The sequence below is a fragment of the Strix aluco genome, chromosome 8 (assembly GCF_031877795.1).
Source record: "Strix aluco isolate bStrAlu1 chromosome 8, bStrAlu1.hap1, whole genome shotgun sequence".
Taxonomy (NCBI): Eukaryota; Metazoa; Chordata; class Aves; order Strigiformes; family Strigidae; genus Strix; species Strix aluco.
In genome coordinates this window covers 12,251,906-12,267,809 of record NC_133938.1, presented here as the reverse complement: position 1 = coordinate 12,267,809, position 15,904 = coordinate 12,251,906, and the positions used below count along the sequence as shown (strand labels likewise).

The window sequence follows — 15,904 nt, the reverse complement described above, 5'->3', positions numbered from 1 at the left end:
GGGGCTGGCTTCGCAGGGCAGTGGCTGGCGGGCAGCCCGGACACTGGGCTCTGTCCCGCTGAGCCTTCCCCTGGCAGGACCAGCCACGGTGGTGTTCCTCGGCTGCTCTAGGATGCTTCCCTCTCTCTTCCAGGCTCTCCATCAGCTGTATTATGACCCAAACATTGAGAATAAGAACTTGGCTCAGAAATGGCTGATGCAGGCGCAGGTGTCCCCCCAGGCGTGGCACTTCAGCTGGCTGCTTCTCCACATGGACAAAGTGCCCGAGATCCAGTACTTCGGTGCCAGCGCTCTACACATTAAAATCTCCCGTTACTGGAACGACATCCCAGCTGACCAGTACGAGAGCCTCAAGTCGCAGCTCTTCACCCATATCACTCGCTTCGCCAGCGGCTCCAAGATCGTGCTGACCCGGCTGTGCGTGGCACTAGCCTCCCTGGCGCTCAGCATGATGCCAGAGGCCTGGCCCTGCGCCGTGGCAGACATGGTGCGCATGTTCCAGGCGGAGGACTCCAACGTGGACGGGCGAGCGCGGTGCCTGGCGCTGCTGGAGCTGCTGACGGTGCTGCCCGAGGAGTTTCAGACCAGCCGCCTGCCGCAGTACCGCAAGGGCCAGGTACGCAGCGTCCTGGCACAGGAGTGCGGCTCCGTCTTCCCTTTGCTGGAGCAGCTGCTGCAGCAGCAGGACTCCCCGGGTTTCATCAAGCAGAAGGTGTTGAAGTGCTTCTCCAGCTGGGTGCAGCTGGAGATCCCGCTGATGGACTGCGAGAACCTGATCCAGGCAGCTTTCACCTCTCTGCAGGACCCGGAGCTCTTCGACACAGCAGTGGAGGCTGTTGTCAATGCTATTTCCCAGCCCGATGCCCAGAGGTAAGGGCAGCCTCTCCCATGCGCTGCGGGCTGGTGCTCCTGGGCATTGGCAGGGGAATGGGGTAGGGAGGAAAAACCTCAGGCTTTTTTCTAGCTACCATCGGCCCTGGAGGTGATGATGACAGGTTTTAGAAGTGGGAGATGTTAAAAGCAGCCAGAGGTACTGGCTTCACATGGTTGGTCCTGGAACACTTTGCACCATGATTTACTTGTGGGGACCATGTAGCAGCCCATCTCCAACCCCCTGCTCTCAAGCAGAGGAGGATGCTCCCTTCTGGCTCCTTCTGTTGGATCCTGCAGCGCCCAACCAGGGAGCAGCTGCCTGGCTCCTGCCAGGGGCAGTTCAGAGACCCTCCTCTGCCTCGTGCTGCTGGTCCAGCCAAGGAGCTGATTTGATGCGGAGATAATAAAATCAGACCTGTCGGTCTTCTCTCGCTTCCTGGCTCCAACAGCTTGTGCCAGCAGAGGACTCGTCCTTTGTTTGTGGCTGTGGCTGCCCCTGGAGCAGCTGAGCTGGGAGCTGGGGCTGAGACAGGTTCTGCCAGGGCCGCACTGTGGGTCTCTGAGCTCGTCTGCTTGGCCGTGTTGTCTGAGCTGCTGTCAGCTCTCAGGACCGATGCCCGCAGAAGGGAAAGTACATCTCCTCCGGTTCGCATGGCCACATCCCCTCCTGGCTGCTTAGCAACCTTCCCCCCGAAGAGGAGGGTTTCCTTGAAGGCTGAGCTGAGCTGCTGCTGCTGTGCGTCCCTGCGCATCGCTGCACATCGCGCAGGCTCCAACCCTCTGCAGCGGTGCGGATGCTGCTGCCGCTGCGGTTGTGAGTCCTGGTCCTCCCCTTGGCTCCAGGCAGGGGCAGCCGGCGCAGTCCCCAGCTCAAGGGCAGCCTGGGGCTGTCTTTTTCAATGACAAGGGGGTTGCATCTGGAGACTGCGAGTCCCAGCGCGCAAAGGGACACATCAGAATTTTGATGCGTTGCCAGGTGTGGGGAGAGAGTTGCTAGCATTCACAAGATGACCACAAACAGCTTTTCCTTGTACCTGGCAAAGGCTGTGGGCCGGCCCAAACCCTTGTAGTGGGATTAGTGCAGAAAATGAGAAGGTGAGAGAAGCTGACATGCAGTTCTGAAATGTTGAACTCTGTCTTCCTTCTTTCCATTTCCCTTGAGTCTCAGAGGTCCCTTGGCTGTGATTCCACACCTGTGTGCAGTACCCTGGCCCTGCAGCGCTATTCTTCAGTGCATTAAAAGCCTGAGCTTTCGGCTGAGCTTTCAAAGTGAATTTTGGTGAGAAGTGTGGCTGACAGCGGAGTGTTCTCACTTGCTCCTGTGCTGACCCTGCCGTGCAGTTCCTGGCCCCATTCAGTCCTGCCACACTGGCTGCTCCCTTACAGCATCACCGGCACTTGCTCTCCGTCCCTCTCCCTGGAGGCATCATTGGCCACAGCAGAGCACCCTCCTGTCTGTAGGCGTGGGAGCAGTGGCCAGGGCGGGGTGGGCAGCTGGCCTGAAAGGCTGCCCAGTGTGTGGGCACGGGGACAGCGGTGGCATTGTCACAGGGATGCCCTGCCAGGCGGTGTGTGGTGTCAGCTGCTCCAGAGAAGAGCAGGACTGTGCTCAGTGCTGAGATTTGGGATGGCTTCAGGAGTGGGGTAGCTCATAGAACCACGGCTTCCTGGCCCCGGTGGGCTCTCTCTTCCCCTTTGTTCCTTGTGTCCTCCATCCCGTGTCCCTCCTCCTGCTTCCCCTGGTGCCAGCTGTCCCGCCCCTCTGGCTTTATTCCTCAGCCACAGCAGATCCAGCTCTTCCCCGAGCCCCCAGGGAGTCTTCTGACCTTTCTGTCTTATGACAGTGTGGGAGAACCCTGCTGCTTTTCAGCAGCTCTCTGCCTCCACGGTCTCTCGCCTTTTCCTCAGGGGCCTGGCTCCCCAATGCCCTTGGCCACAGGCTCAGAGCATCCTTGGTGCTGGGCTGCTGACATGGTCCTCTCCAGAGCTTTGTAGGGCATCGCTCTGTGAGAGGGTTGGTCTCGGGGCTCCCCGCTTTCCCATGGATTCCCCTGGGCGTTATGGACCCTGTGTCTTTCCTCCTTGCCCCCTCCCAGCTGACTTCATTGACATTGGTGTGGAGGTGATCATGCAGGTGTGCTTCTACTGTCAACAGAAGGCTCAGTGACTCATGAGCTTGGCTTCTGCCACTGAGGGTTAGGTAGCCTGGGGGCCATCTTCCCATGGGAGCACCACCTTGCAAGGCATCCCTCACACTGCAGCTCCTCAACCCGGGAGCAGCTGGCTGCCACTCCTGTCCAGGTAGAGAAGGGCAGGTGGGACCTCGTGGGCAAGGATCACCTGGCCATGGTGCTGCCTCACTCTTGGGTAAGTCGCTTGTGCCGGTGGCTTCTATTTCTCTGTGTGAGAGCAGCAGCGGGTGGCTTTCCTGCCTCCGAGGTGTTACTAGAGATGATGCAGCAGAGATTTGTAGGTGCGAAGCGTTTGATCTCCTTAGCTGCCAGGTGGGTGGGAGCCCTTTGCACCCAGAGGGGAGGGGGTGTCTCGGGCACTTCTGGAGTGTGGACACCACTCCTCTGTTAGGATACAGCGTTCCTAAGAAGAAACCTTGGAGGCTTGGCCAGGAGCTTGCAACTGGAGCACCTCTGTGTGCACCTCTGCTCTCGGGGTCAGTGGGAAGCTCCTCGAGTCGCAGGAGAGCAGGAATGGAGATATTGTTGCATCTCATTTGCAGAGGAGACTTGGGCTGGATTTTCTGTCTCGTTTGAGGATTATCCCCTGGCTAAGCAGGTCAGAGAGCTCGGCGGCACGTGCTGCAGGGGGAGAGCTGGCACGCAGTGCTTGGCTGTGCTCCTGCAGCCTGGTGGGTAGTGTCGGAGGGGAGAGGGACCTCCACGCGGTGTGTGCCCATGGTGGGAGTTACAGAGCATGGGTGTCGGACACTGAACTGCCTCTCTGAAAGCAGCAAGGTGTTGCTGCAGTGGTGAAGCTGGCAGGATTGCAGGTGTCTGGGTGGGATTGCTTGGTGTCCATCCCATCCCTTCCTGGCACTTGGTGCTGAATCCCTGAAGAGGAATTGCATTAGAAGAATTTTGCAAGAGCTTCATTAGAAACAGGTTTTTAATATAGTGGGGTTTTTTCATCAGGACATGGGTCAGATTTCAGATTAGGAAGGGTGAGCTTGTCCTGTGTGAGCTGCCCGTATCTCCCCTCCGCAGTTGTCCCCTGCACCATGGTGTGGTTTGGGAAGGGTTGTGAGCAGAGAAGGTGCTGGCCCCGTGGAGGGAGCTGTGGATGCTGCACTTCACTGGGCTTTGAGAAGGGAACCAGATAAACTCACAGAAAAAAAATTCGCTCAGCTGCTAAATACCAAGATAGCAAATCTTGCTCAGGAAGGCTAACACAGCTTGCTGGAGGGAGATACACAGGGAACCATCACCGTGTGGCTGCCACGTTCATGCACTCTTTCACAGGCATTGCCTGTCATTGGCTGCTGGAGACAGGCTGCTCAGCTGGGCAGCCAGAGGCTCACCTGGGCTGGGCTGGGCTTGTCCTCTCCTGCTCAGTGCTGGGGTGCCAGGGGTGGGAAGCGGTGGCTGGCAGCAGGGCCGGCAGGCACACTGGCTGCCTCCTGGGGCAAGCTCTGCGCCTCGTCAGGGCCACGGTGCCAGCCGGTCACTCGGGGCTGGGAAGCAGCATTGAGTAGGTGGGTGGCCTCCTGCTCCTGGGTGTGGAGGAGAGGAGCCCAGCTCCAGCTGGCTTGGCCATGGCTCTTGGGTGACTGGTTAAAGAAACTCAGAGTAGGAGTCTCCCTCCTCACTGTGGACTCTTACGTCTGCATAGGCAGTGAGCAGAGCAAGGTGGTGTTCAGGACGTGCTTCACCCAACCTTTTCTAGAAGTCTTCACTAACATGAGATGAGTTGCAGCATGGAAGCAAATCCAGGTGGCTCTCTCTGTTGGCTGTGCAGGGAGTCCAGGGAACTAGCTCAGGTCTAGGCATCTGCACTCTGAGTATTTCAAGGTAACCTGCAGAAGGAGGATCCTTGTTATAAACTCCTAAAGTCATGAAAACACCTTTAAGGTAATGTGAGCCCAGTGCTGTGGAGGAAGGACAGCTGTGCCTTACACTGGAGCAGTGGAAGGTCCCCTGTGCCTTTTTGTCAGCTTCCTTGGGCTGACCCTGATGGCAGCATTGGTTCCATGGGAGAGGACCTGGTGAATTACCAAATTCTCCATTATCACAGTGCTCCCACACTGCTGTGGGCATCACTCATGGCTTCAAAGGCTTCAAAGTAGTTTACACCACCAGAGCAGCGCTCTCCCTGCGCTGGTGACACTGATGGCTTTGTTTGCTCCTACATCAGCCATAGCAAGAGCTGCCAGGGCGCTGGGCAGACCTACTGCTCCGGCGTGGATATGCAGCTGTCCTGGTGTCAGCACTTGCATCTCTTCCCCACGGTGAGCACAGGAGAGCTGGCATCATGTCTGCCTCCTACTCCGAGCACCCTTGACCCAGCACCTGTGTGCAGTGGGGCAGACAGGGAGTGTATGGAATAGCTGCAGCTCCGGATAACACGCCTCAGCGGGCAGGGAAATGGCAGGCTGCTCATCAGCCTCCGGCATGGCCTCTCTCCGGGGGCCCTGAGCTGCATTTCACCTTGGCTGCCTCCTTCTCGTTGCCTTGGTTACCATCACTTACAGGCAGCGGCGCGGAGGGGAGGCTGATGTGCGTGATGTGATGTGGGAGAGCTGTGCCACGCAGGGCTGCGGCAGCCCGGGAGGGTGGGGGGCCAGGGGGATGTGCTGTGGGGCCAGCATCCTCTCTGGGTAGGAGTCCCTGAGGGTGGCTACCTGCTTCATCCTAGCCAGAGAGCACAATCTAGATGTGCCCATGCTGAAGAGTCACACGGCTTCCACTGGCCGTTCTGGCTGCGTCCATGGAGAGCTGAGAAGCACAGGCTGCAATCATGGTGGAAGGAGCCCGCAGGTCTGCCCTCAACGCCCTTCTCCCGCTCCCCATCCCCGCCGATGCTACAGCACACAGGCACAGCTCGCTCGGGGCTGGTCATGGCAGTAACAATTTAGTGCTGGTCGGGGGGTGCTGGCAGCCCTGCCAGCAGGTTTGGGCAGACAGAGGCAGATGCCTGCACCATGGTGCAGCGGGGGATTTGCACAGAGCTGATGGCCACTGGCTTGGACCTTCTCTTCACTTGCAGAGACTCCACTGTGAGAGTAGTCAGGGCTTCAGCCTTTGTCCTGATGCCACAGGCTGGGAGGAGAGTCCCTATAAGTGGTAGAGGCTCCTGGATGTGTCCCATTACACAAAACAGCCTTCCAGTAGGGAAAGCTGGGCAGGAGCCCTGAGAGAGCATCAGGAGGGATGGATGCCCTGGCAGCCCATGCTGGTGAGGCAATGCCCAGCATTGATTCAGGTTGTGCTTGCAGGTACGTGAACACCCTCCTGAAGCTCATCCCCCCTGTGCTGGGGCTCCAAGAGCAGCTGCGCCAGGCGGTCCAGAGCGGGGACATGGAGACGTCGCATGGGATCTGCCGCATCGCTGTGGCCTTGGGGGAGAACCATTCCCGGTGAGTGCTGGGGATGATCCCCAGGAGAAGGAATGAGCTTGAAGCACCCCACTGTTCTCCACATGCTGCTTCGTCCAGGGCCTGTCCTGCACCCGGTGATGTGTGTCAGGGCAGGGGAGCCAGGCTTACAGCAGTGGTGCCACCCTGACCATGCTCTCTGCTCCCCAGGGCCCTCCTGGACCAGGTGGAGCACTGGCAGAGCTTCCTGGCCCTGGTCAACATGATCATGTTCTGCACCGGCATCCCTGGGCACTACCCTGTCAACGAAACCACCAGCTCCTTGACGCTCACCTTCTGGTACACGCTGCAGGTCAGTGGCCATCATGGGGCAGCCTGTCCGGATCCTGCGCTCCAGGCAGGGCCGGAGGCACTGGTGCACAGGGACTGGGGTCTGGCCTGGCTGTGTTTTGTCCCAGGGATTTCTGATGCCCCTGCTCCTCGCCTTGCACTTGCAGCCACTGCAGGGCACATGCCTCAGAAATGCTGGCCCCGTGGCTTGCTTTTTCCACCTCCAGTCTTCCTTGGAAGTCTGAGCCAGCCTTTAAGGGCCTTGTTAACATAACTAATTAAAACTTCATGCTTTTTTTTTTTTTTTTTCCCCAGCAGCAGATCTGGTTGTTTAGCTCCTTGCTGCATGGCTGCACTGGCTGCAGGCAGGGAGGAGAGCCCGTGCCAGCTTACCACAGGCTAGACCCTGCTGCCAGGCTGGTGGTCATGGTCTCTCGGAGGAGGAAAGAGGGCTAGCGGCTGCTAGTGTCTGCCTAGCGTAGGGTCCCTCTCTCAGGGCCAGTGTTCCCTGTGCCAGCAGAGCAGCCTTACCATGTCGTGCTCTATTTTTAGCCCCCATTTATCCCCCGCTCTATTCTTCCGCAATCTAATGCAGAGTGGCTGAGCGTGGGCAGGGAGGGGGGCGATGTCGGCGCCGTGCCGGCAGCTTCTCTGATGCACGGGGCCAAGCTGAGGCTCCCACCTCCTCTTGCTGCTTCTCCGGATGGGTCTGAGGGTGTGAGAGCAGGCAGGAGAGCGCTGTGCTCCCCAGGCACCCATCCCAGCCTGCCTCATGGAGGGTTTGAGGCCCATGTGCAGGAGCATGTTCCCGAGGCTGGGACACAGCAAGGACAGTGCGATCCCACTGTAGTGGTGCTCAAACACCTGAGGGTCTGCCCGGCTTCTGGGGCTTCTGGCATCTTGCCTCCAGATAATGCTGCTGCTGCAGAAGGGCTCAACATCAGGTGGACCTTGGGAAGCTGGAAATGCAATCTCTGAGGTGTGACAGGTCCCACTAGCCCTGGGCGATGTCCCTGAGTCCCCTGTGCAGCAGGCGTGCTAGCTCCATTTTCTTTCTCCTGCAACACCTGATGTATTCCTCCTCCTGCTGCCAGGACGACATCCTCTCCTTCGAGCCAGACAAACAGGCGGTGTACCAGCAGGTCTACAGGCCTGTCTACTTCCAGCTGGTGGACGTGCTGCTGCACAAAGCCCAGTTTCCCTCCGATGAGGAGTATGGCTTCTGGTCTTCGGATGAGAAGGAGCAGTTTCGGATATACAGGTACAGCTGGGAGGTTTGGGTTTGCTTGTCAGGCAGGCGAGGATGCAGGCAGCATCCAAGAGGAGATTCCTTCCACCAAGAGCTGTTTTGGCTGTTCTGGTGATATGGAAACAAGCTGGTCTTTTGGCATGGCACCAGTTGCCCAGCCTAGGAAGCCCTGGGACCACTCCATATTGGGCTAGGGCAGCATGCCTGTGCAGGCAGTGTCTGTGCCCTGCCTGGCAGTGGGAGGGGAAGTAACGTGTCCACCACATGTGGAGCGCTCTGCAGGGGATGGGGCCAGCATTTGGAGACCCCTCTGTGTTCTCTGCAGGGTGGACATCTCTGACACGCTGATGTACGTGTACGAGATGCTGGGCGCTGAGCTCCTGAGCAGCCTCTATGACAAACTGGGGCGTCTCCTGACCAACACGGAGCAGCCATCCACGTGGCAGGTGAGTGGGGGGACCCAGGCACCAGGCTGATGGCTACCAGCCCCTCAGGGACCTATCCTCACCATGGGGCGTTGAGAGCAAAAGGGCATGATAGAGGCGAGGAACACGATCACCTTGCCCACACACATGCAGGTTCTCTGGGGTCTACTGGGGAGAGGAACAGGTCTTCTACCTCCCTGTCCTTAGCACTGCCCAGGGACCAGCCGCTTCAGCCACTGTAGGGATCTGAGCTAGTGCCTGGAGCGGGCATCAGGGGTCAGTGCATGGCTCTGACAGTGCCTTTCCTCCCCTGGCAGCACACAGAGGCCTTACTCTATGGCTTCCAGTCCATTGCTGAAACCATCGACGTGAATTACTCTGACGTGGTGCCGGGACTGATTGGCCTCATTCCCCGGATCAGCATCAGCAACGTGCAGCTTGCCGACACCGTCATGTTCACTATCGGTGAGGCCTTTGCTCGTGTGCAGGCTGGGCTGGGGAGGGGGAGCCCCTCTGAGACCGCTCCTTCCCAGCCATAACAGCGGTGAAGAGTGAAGCTGAGCATCCCAGGACATGGGGAGCAACAGCCCATGGCACAGTCCTTCAATCTGATCCTGTTTGTGTGTGCAGGGGCCCTGTCAGAGTGGCTGGCTGATCACCCCGTCATGATTAACAACGTGCTGCCGCTGGTGCTCCAAGCCTTGGGCAACCCTGAGCTCTCCATCTCCAGCGTCTCTACCCTGAAGAAGATCTGCCGGGAGTGCAAGTACGACCTGCCGCCCTATGCTGCCAACATTGTCGCTGTGTCACAGGTAGGAGCTGGATGCAGATGGAGCTGGGATGTGCTCTGTGCACACCCTTTCCTCTGCAAGGATCAGGGCAGGGAGATGCAAAGCAGCAGTTCGGGGCATCTTGCTTGGCATGGGGCACTTGTTGTCTGTCCTGTTCCTAGGCCAGTAGACCCAGGTGGCAGGCCCTGTGTTCTGCTGTGAGTGTAGAAATGGCAGGCAGTGGCAGACACGACTGCCAAGGAGTCTGCTGGGATTGCACTTGGGCATCTATCCTTTCCCCGGGGTTTTGTTTGCCTTGTTGGCAGCAGCATCCTGCCAGCTCTGCACCCGTCAGGCAGCTGGTGCCGCTGCTGAGCGTCTTGGGGGACATCCTGGTGTTCAAGCCTCTTCGTGGAGACTGCGCTGGTCCCTGCAGAGCCAGGGCAGCTTGTCTTGTGCTCCATCTTGGCTCTCAAGATCTGGGACAGATGGGGCTCTGAGTCCCAAGGCACTAGGAGGAGGGGTGGGCTTGGGTGAGCTGCCAGGGTGTGCATGGGAGCAGAGGGGCTGGTGGAAGGCATGACTCTGCTTTTAGAGCCTGGGGCACACTGTCACTGGAGTAAGGAAGCTCTGACTGAGGTTGACTCCTTGAGCCATCCTGCTGTAGAGCCCGTCCAAGCCAGGGGCTCCCCTCACTGGGTGGCTGAGTGGGCTGGCTTGGGGAAGAGCTTACCAGGGGACAAGGATTTTGCTCCCTGCCTGTGGTGGGTTGTGGGCAGTGCATGCCACTTGTCTGTGCCCACTCTGGTGTTGGTTGTCTTGATTTCCTGTGTCATTCCTGCCTCCTGGAATGGAAGGGGCTTTCTGCAGCACTCACCTTCCTCTTTTTCTCTCCCCTTCCCTTCTTTGGCAGGAGGTGTTGATGAAGCAGATTCACAAGGTAAGAGGGACTGGCTCACACCTCTGTCTGGTTCTGCTTGCCCCCCCCGTACCCCTTAGTCGTGCTCAGCAGAAGACGTGAGGGGTGCCATCGTGAGTTGGGCTGTCCCTGGAGGAGAGCTCAGTGCTGCAGCCATCGTGTGCGGGACTGGGAATACCTGCTGGCTGCCTCTCACCGCGCTGCCAGGCTCCCACTGCACATGGGCTGGGGTCTTACTGGGTGGCATGTCCCCATAGAGAGGGAAGCCTCCAGGGAGGCCTAACTCTAGCAGTTCACAGTCCCTCCAAGCCCAAGGATGCTGAGGCAGCAGGCATGTCTTCAAGAGGAAGAAGAAGGGAGATGAGTGTGGGTACAGAGCCCAGGCTGTGCCTGTCAGCAGTATGGGATGGGATGCTTGACCCCCAGGGTCTGAGACAAGCTGTGCAAAGGATGGTGTGCTGAGGTAGGGTGAGTGGTGTCAGCATGGAGATCTGGTCTTTCCTTGGTGGATTGCTGGGAAGAGGCCAGGTGTGCTGGTGACAGAGCACCCGTTCCCTGGGTTCTGCCATGCTGGTAGGGAGCTGCTGGTAGGGAGCTGCTCCCCTTTCCTGCAGTGAGATGCACCTAGAGTGACCCAGATAGTGTGGCTCAGGAGCTGCAGCCCACCAGGTCCTGGCTTTGCTGGCTGGGCCCCCAGCAGTTGTCTTAGCTAGCATGTGTGTGGTAGGGCTGCAGGCTGGGCAGTGACATGCCCCGTTGTGTCCCCTCTCTGTCCCAGACGAGCCAGTGCATGTGGCTGATGCAGGCTCTTGGTTTCCTGCTCTCTGCACTGCAAGTGGAAGAGATCCTGAAGAACCTGCACTCCCTGATCACCCCCTACATCCAGCAGCTGGAAAAGCTGGCTGACGAAACGGTGAGTGCCCTTGTGCTACCTCCATCCAGAAGTGGCTTCTCCTGCTGGCTGTAACCCTGGGGCTGCTTTGTTGAAGCAGCACTCTTGAACGTGGGCTCGAGAGAGCACAGTGTAGGGAACCCCTCTCTGGCTCTTTGCCTCTGGAGTCCTGGTTCCTCAGGATCCCAAAGGCATGACGGTGATTAAGCAGCACAGTCTGTGTCACGGTTTGACTTTATTTTCCCTGGCAGCCCAATCCCTCCAACAAGCTGGCTATCATCCACATTCTGGGCTTGCTCTCCAACCTCTTCACCACCCTGGACATCAGCCACCATGATGATGACCACGAAAGCACCGAGGTCAAGAAACTGCCTGTGCAGCAAGGACCCAACCCAGTGAGTAGAGTGCTCTTTGCCACAGCCTTGCCAAAGCCTCGCTGTTCGCTGCTGGTGCCTTAAGGAGAGGGGGGTTAATGGGGAGTGCAGTGTGTACATGAAGAGGGTAGTGCAGGTGTATTCCAGCTGAAACAACTCCTTCAGCTCATCCCACTGCTTCTGAGGTGGGCAGAGGGGCTCTGCCAGATCCCTCTTGGCTGGGTGCTGCTCTGGAGGACAGCCCGGGCACTGCCTGCCAGCTTTGAGCTGTGCTAGGATGCTTCAGCAGGGAGGAGAGCTGCCCAGCTGCGGAGGGGAAGGAGGCAGTGGTGCCTGAAGCTTTGAGCCCAGGCCATGCTTAGTTTTGAATTTCCCTTCCCCGGGAATTCTCTTCAGTCCCTCTCCTTCCTTACAGGTGGTGGTGGTTCTGCAGCAAGTCTTCCAGCTCATACAGAAGGTCCTCAGCAAGTGGCTGAATGATGCCCAGGTGGTGGAGGTAACCAGGCTCTTCTTGAGTACTGCCTGCAGCTCTGCCTGTCCTTGCTGACCTGTACTGGGGACAGCAAAGGACAGACACTGGGTGATGCCCTGTCAGAGGGGTGTCTTTTTGGGTTGTCCAGACCCATGCTGCTTGCTATCACCAGCAGCGTCTGGCCGTTCTTGTCTGTCTTGTGCCCTCATCAGCTCTGCTCCTCTCCAGTTACGGAGGCCCTGCCATCAGCAGGGACATGGGATATGGGGTCTGTCAAACCTGTGTTCCTTAAGGGGAGAGCTCTGCTCTGCTCTGGACCTGTGTCATCTGGTGTTTCTCCAGTTCGCTCAGTCCAGTAATACCCATGTGCAGTGTCCCACCAACCACTCGGAGAGCCTTTCTGCAGCAGTGCGAAGGGTGTTTCCCAGTGTCTGGGACCATGCTGTGCTGCAGGGCAGGGCACCAGTACCAGCACAGGTCTGAGCCCTCTGCCTGACTGGTCCCTGTCCCCATTACCAGCTCTTCCCTCCCTTGGGACCCATCCATCAAGCCCCAGACCCCTGGGAGAGGTCTCCTGATGTCCGTTGCTCACACTGTCCTTCTCTCACAGTCTGTCTGTGCCATCTTTGAGAAGTCCGTGAAGACCCTCCTGGATGATTTTGCCCCCATGGTGCCTCAGCTGTGCGAGATGCTGGGGCAGATGTACAGCACCATCCCCCAGGCCTCTGCCATCGACCTCACCCGGCAGGTACTGGGGCTGCTGCTCCCCAGGGAGGCTGGGGGCACGCAGGGCCAGCAGCAGCTTCAGTCCTCCTCTCTCTCTTGCAGCTGGTTCACATCTTTGCCCACGAGCCTGCCCACTTCCCTCCCATCAAGGCCCTCTTCTTGCTCGTTACCTCAGTCACGCTGACCCTCTTTCAGCAAGGTACGTGGGATTAACTCTTCTTCGCGCTGGGGCTGTTGTCAGGCTGTTGCATGCATGGAGTCTGGAGGCGTCTTACAGGAATGGCTGTTTTCACTCCTAGCTAAGCTAATGGGGCCATCTCTGTTTCTTGGATTCATCCCAACCCCTGGAAGGTGGGTACCTTCCTTGCAGGGCAGCAGAAGCAGGAACCCCCCGGGTGAGACTCTGGACTGCTGTGACAGCCCCGCTTCTGCAGCAGGGCTGGGCGTTGTGTGCTGCAAGGGTCAAACTGGAGCTCTAGTCCCGCTTGGCAGAGAGGCTGTGCTCCCTAGGAGATCCTGGGGCTCCTCCCGGGGTCAGTTGGTGCTCATAATGGCCAGGAATCAAGCCCTCGCACAAGGAGGAGGATGTGTGTGTGAATATGTGGGAAAGAACCTTTTCAGAGTCACTGCTGGCCACCAAGTCACTGCTGTGATGCTGAGGATGCTGGCATCCTCCCGCAGGGCAGGGACCCCCCTTTGGCTTGCTGCCTGCACTACAAAAAGCGAATGGGGTTAGGACAGGCCCTGCCACGGCTCCCCTCGGCCTCTTGGTGACTTGCCCCATGTTGGGGACAAACATACCTTGGAGCTGCTGGCTCTGGTCATTCAGCAGCTCCATTACAGTCCCCAAGGGATCTTGTCCTTTGCTCATAGACGGGTGCCAGGTAGGGTGATGCCATCCCCCAGTACAAGGCTCAGAGCTCTCTAGGGAGGTGGGGGAGATGTGAGGACTCCTGCTTCATCATCACGCCACGGTCCGAGCAAATCCGCTGCGCTGAGGTGTCACTGGGGTCAGTGACAAGCGAGCCGGGCTTACCCGGAGATCAGGTCCCTGCTTCTGCCAGCGGCGTGTGGATGCGTCTATGCTGAAACCCTTTTGGCTCGGTGCCCGGGGAGGTGACGATGCCTCTGGGCAGCAGCGGACATGTCTGCAGGAGGAAAGGGGAGGGGACAGAGCCAGAGCTGTGCCAATGCTTGGATGCGAGCTTCGCTCAGGCAAGCGGCTGTCCAGCTCGCTGTGTGCCCGGACTGTGTGCTCCCACCCACGCCGTCGGGTGGCCGGCCCCGAGCAGGGGGAGCCCCTTCTGCTGAGCCCACGGGCGGCAGGAGAGAGGGGGACGCCTGACCCCACAGGGGCCAAGACGCGTCTGTGCACAGTCAGATGCCAAGGTAGGGTGAGTGGTGCTGGCATGGAGATCTCTGGGCATGGAGCTGCTCTCTCCCAGGAGGATGCTGGAGGAGATTTCCAAGAGGGTTCTGGACTCAGGGTCTCGGAGAGCATCTGGGAATGGGGCGGGAGGGTGACTGTGCCAGGGGCTCCTGAGCAGCTGGTGCTGGTGACAAGCATGTGCACGCCTGAGCCCAGCCGGGCCTGTCAAGCGTTTGCTGAGGTGTTGTCGTTCACTTGCAGTTATCTTCCAGGACCAAACGGTGCTCTGAAGACACCCGCTCAGTTCCCACAGTGCAAAAGCTCTAATTCTCCTTGTGGAGATGGTGCCCAGCTAGCCCCTGCTCCTCCTCCTCTTCCTCCCCAAGGACATGAAGATCTCCTTGGCTCTGCAGCACCCAGGTGCTAGCCGGAGACCCTGGGGCTTCAGACCCTTTCCTTTGCAGTTTCTTTCTGTTCTTGGGTTCTCCAAGTTTCATGATTTTTTGTATGTTTTGTTTCTTTAACTTGCTTCAAGCTGCTCATGTTGCCCATCCCCTTCCCCACACACCCCTCCTCCCTTACACTCCTGTTTTCACTTGTAAATTCTTTCTGTATCACATAACTATATGATGTTGAGTTGCTGTTTGTATGATTTTTCTCTTAAGTTACATCTTTATTATATTTTAGGGCCCAGGGATCATCCTGATATTGTTGATTCATTTATGCAACTCCTGGCACAGGTGTGTTTTAGTTTCTTATTCATTCACTTTCTGTTCTCTCTCTTTCTCTTTTTAATTCAATTTAAACCTATTTTTAGCTTTCTGTTGACAACGTTTTTTTCCTTTTAGTTGAATATCGAGTTTCTCCATCTGTTTCCGTGGAAGTTGAAAACAAAACATTCTCCTTTAGTTCTGGGTTTGCACCATCCCCAGGGCAGTGCCCTCCTCTGCAGGGCAGCCTCCAGCTGCCACCCCCTCGCCTTGCCGAAGCTGGCGTGGGGCGCTTGGGGCTGCTGCTGTGGTCACCCTCGGGTGACAGACAAATTAGAGCATTAAGTGGATGTTTTCCGACCCGTTTACCTGCCCTGCGATGGGTCCTCTGGAGCAGGGAGAGGCTGAGCTGGCTGCTTTGCCCCAGGACCTGTGGGAGGAAGCCCCTGCCCACAGTAGCAGGCAGCTGCCGGCGTTTGGCTCTGAGCAATGTGGTTGTAATGGCATCTGGACCTGCCAGGGTGCCACGCTGCCTCCCGCCCCGGCAGCCTCTTGGGGTGGCAGCAGCTCCTGCACCTGCAGCCTGGGAGTGCTCCCGTGCCGCTGGCTCGGTGGCACACAGCGACCACTTGCATTGGCGTGACGGGGACTGCGGGCTGGCGCGTGGGGCTGGCACTCATGTCACCACTGGCAGCGGGCAGGCAGGGCTGGCACTGTGCTCTGCTCTGGGAGCAGCAGGAGCCCAGCATGCTTCTCAGCCTGCTGTGGCCCTTGAGGGAGAAGCCCTGGTATCCTCGACATGCTCAGTGCCCCCCTTGGAGATACATCCCCTGGCACCTACCCAGAGGGTGAGTCGGTGGGCAAGGAGGGGCTGGAAAAGTAATTTTCTGCTTCATTTCTGTAATGACAAGACCTCTGTCCGTGTGTGCTGGCCCAGTGGCTGTGCAGGGGCACCCACCCAGGCAGCTGCCAGAGCTTGGCTGTCCTGCCCTTGCTGGCAGCCCAGGAAGGGTGCCTGGCATGTCTGGGTGCTAAGCCGTCAGCCCCCTCCAATGGCAGCTCGGCCCTCTTGTGGGTCTTGTGGGATGGAGCGGGTGAGGGGGCTGCACCTCACCGCCCTGGGCAGGGTCTGCTCCTTATGGGTCTCACCTTGATGCCCAGATCCTGTTGAGACCCATCGCATCTCGCAAGCTGTATCGCGCTGTTTTCTTCCCTGCTTTTCCTCTTGAAAAACATAATGTAATCAAGGT

At 58.3% G+C, this 15,904-nt stretch overlaps 1 protein-coding gene across 3 annotated transcripts in view; it reads left to right on the top strand.

The window, feature by feature from the left end:
• Positions 1-15,904, top strand: part of IPO13 (importin 13) — a 31,691-nt gene that overhangs the window by 9,604 nt on the left and 6,183 nt on the right. For 2 of the 3 annotated variants that reach the window (XM_074832213.1, XM_074832214.1), the window contains exons 2-15: positions 134-870; positions 6,320-6,460; positions 6,629-6,770; positions 7,843-8,009; positions 8,323-8,443; positions 8,740-8,887; positions 9,053-9,234; positions 10,106-10,132; positions 10,890-11,024; positions 11,255-11,398; positions 11,793-11,873; positions 12,460-12,597; positions 12,678-12,774; positions 14,632-14,684. In XM_074832213.1, coding sequence (XP_074688314.1) covers positions 134-870; positions 6,320-6,460; positions 6,629-6,770; positions 7,843-8,009; positions 8,323-8,443; positions 8,740-8,887; positions 9,053-9,234; positions 10,106-10,132; positions 10,890-11,024; positions 11,255-11,398; positions 11,793-11,873; positions 12,460-12,597; positions 12,678-12,774; positions 14,632-14,684 — 2,313 coding nt within the window. The remainder of the gene's footprint in view (positions 1-133; positions 871-6,319; positions 6,461-6,628; positions 6,771-7,842; positions 8,010-8,322; positions 8,444-8,739; positions 8,888-9,052; positions 9,235-10,105; positions 10,133-10,889; positions 11,025-11,254; positions 11,399-11,792; positions 11,874-12,459; positions 12,598-12,677; positions 12,775-14,631; positions 14,685-15,904) is intronic. The other variant, XR_012624125.1, reaches the window with a different exon arrangement.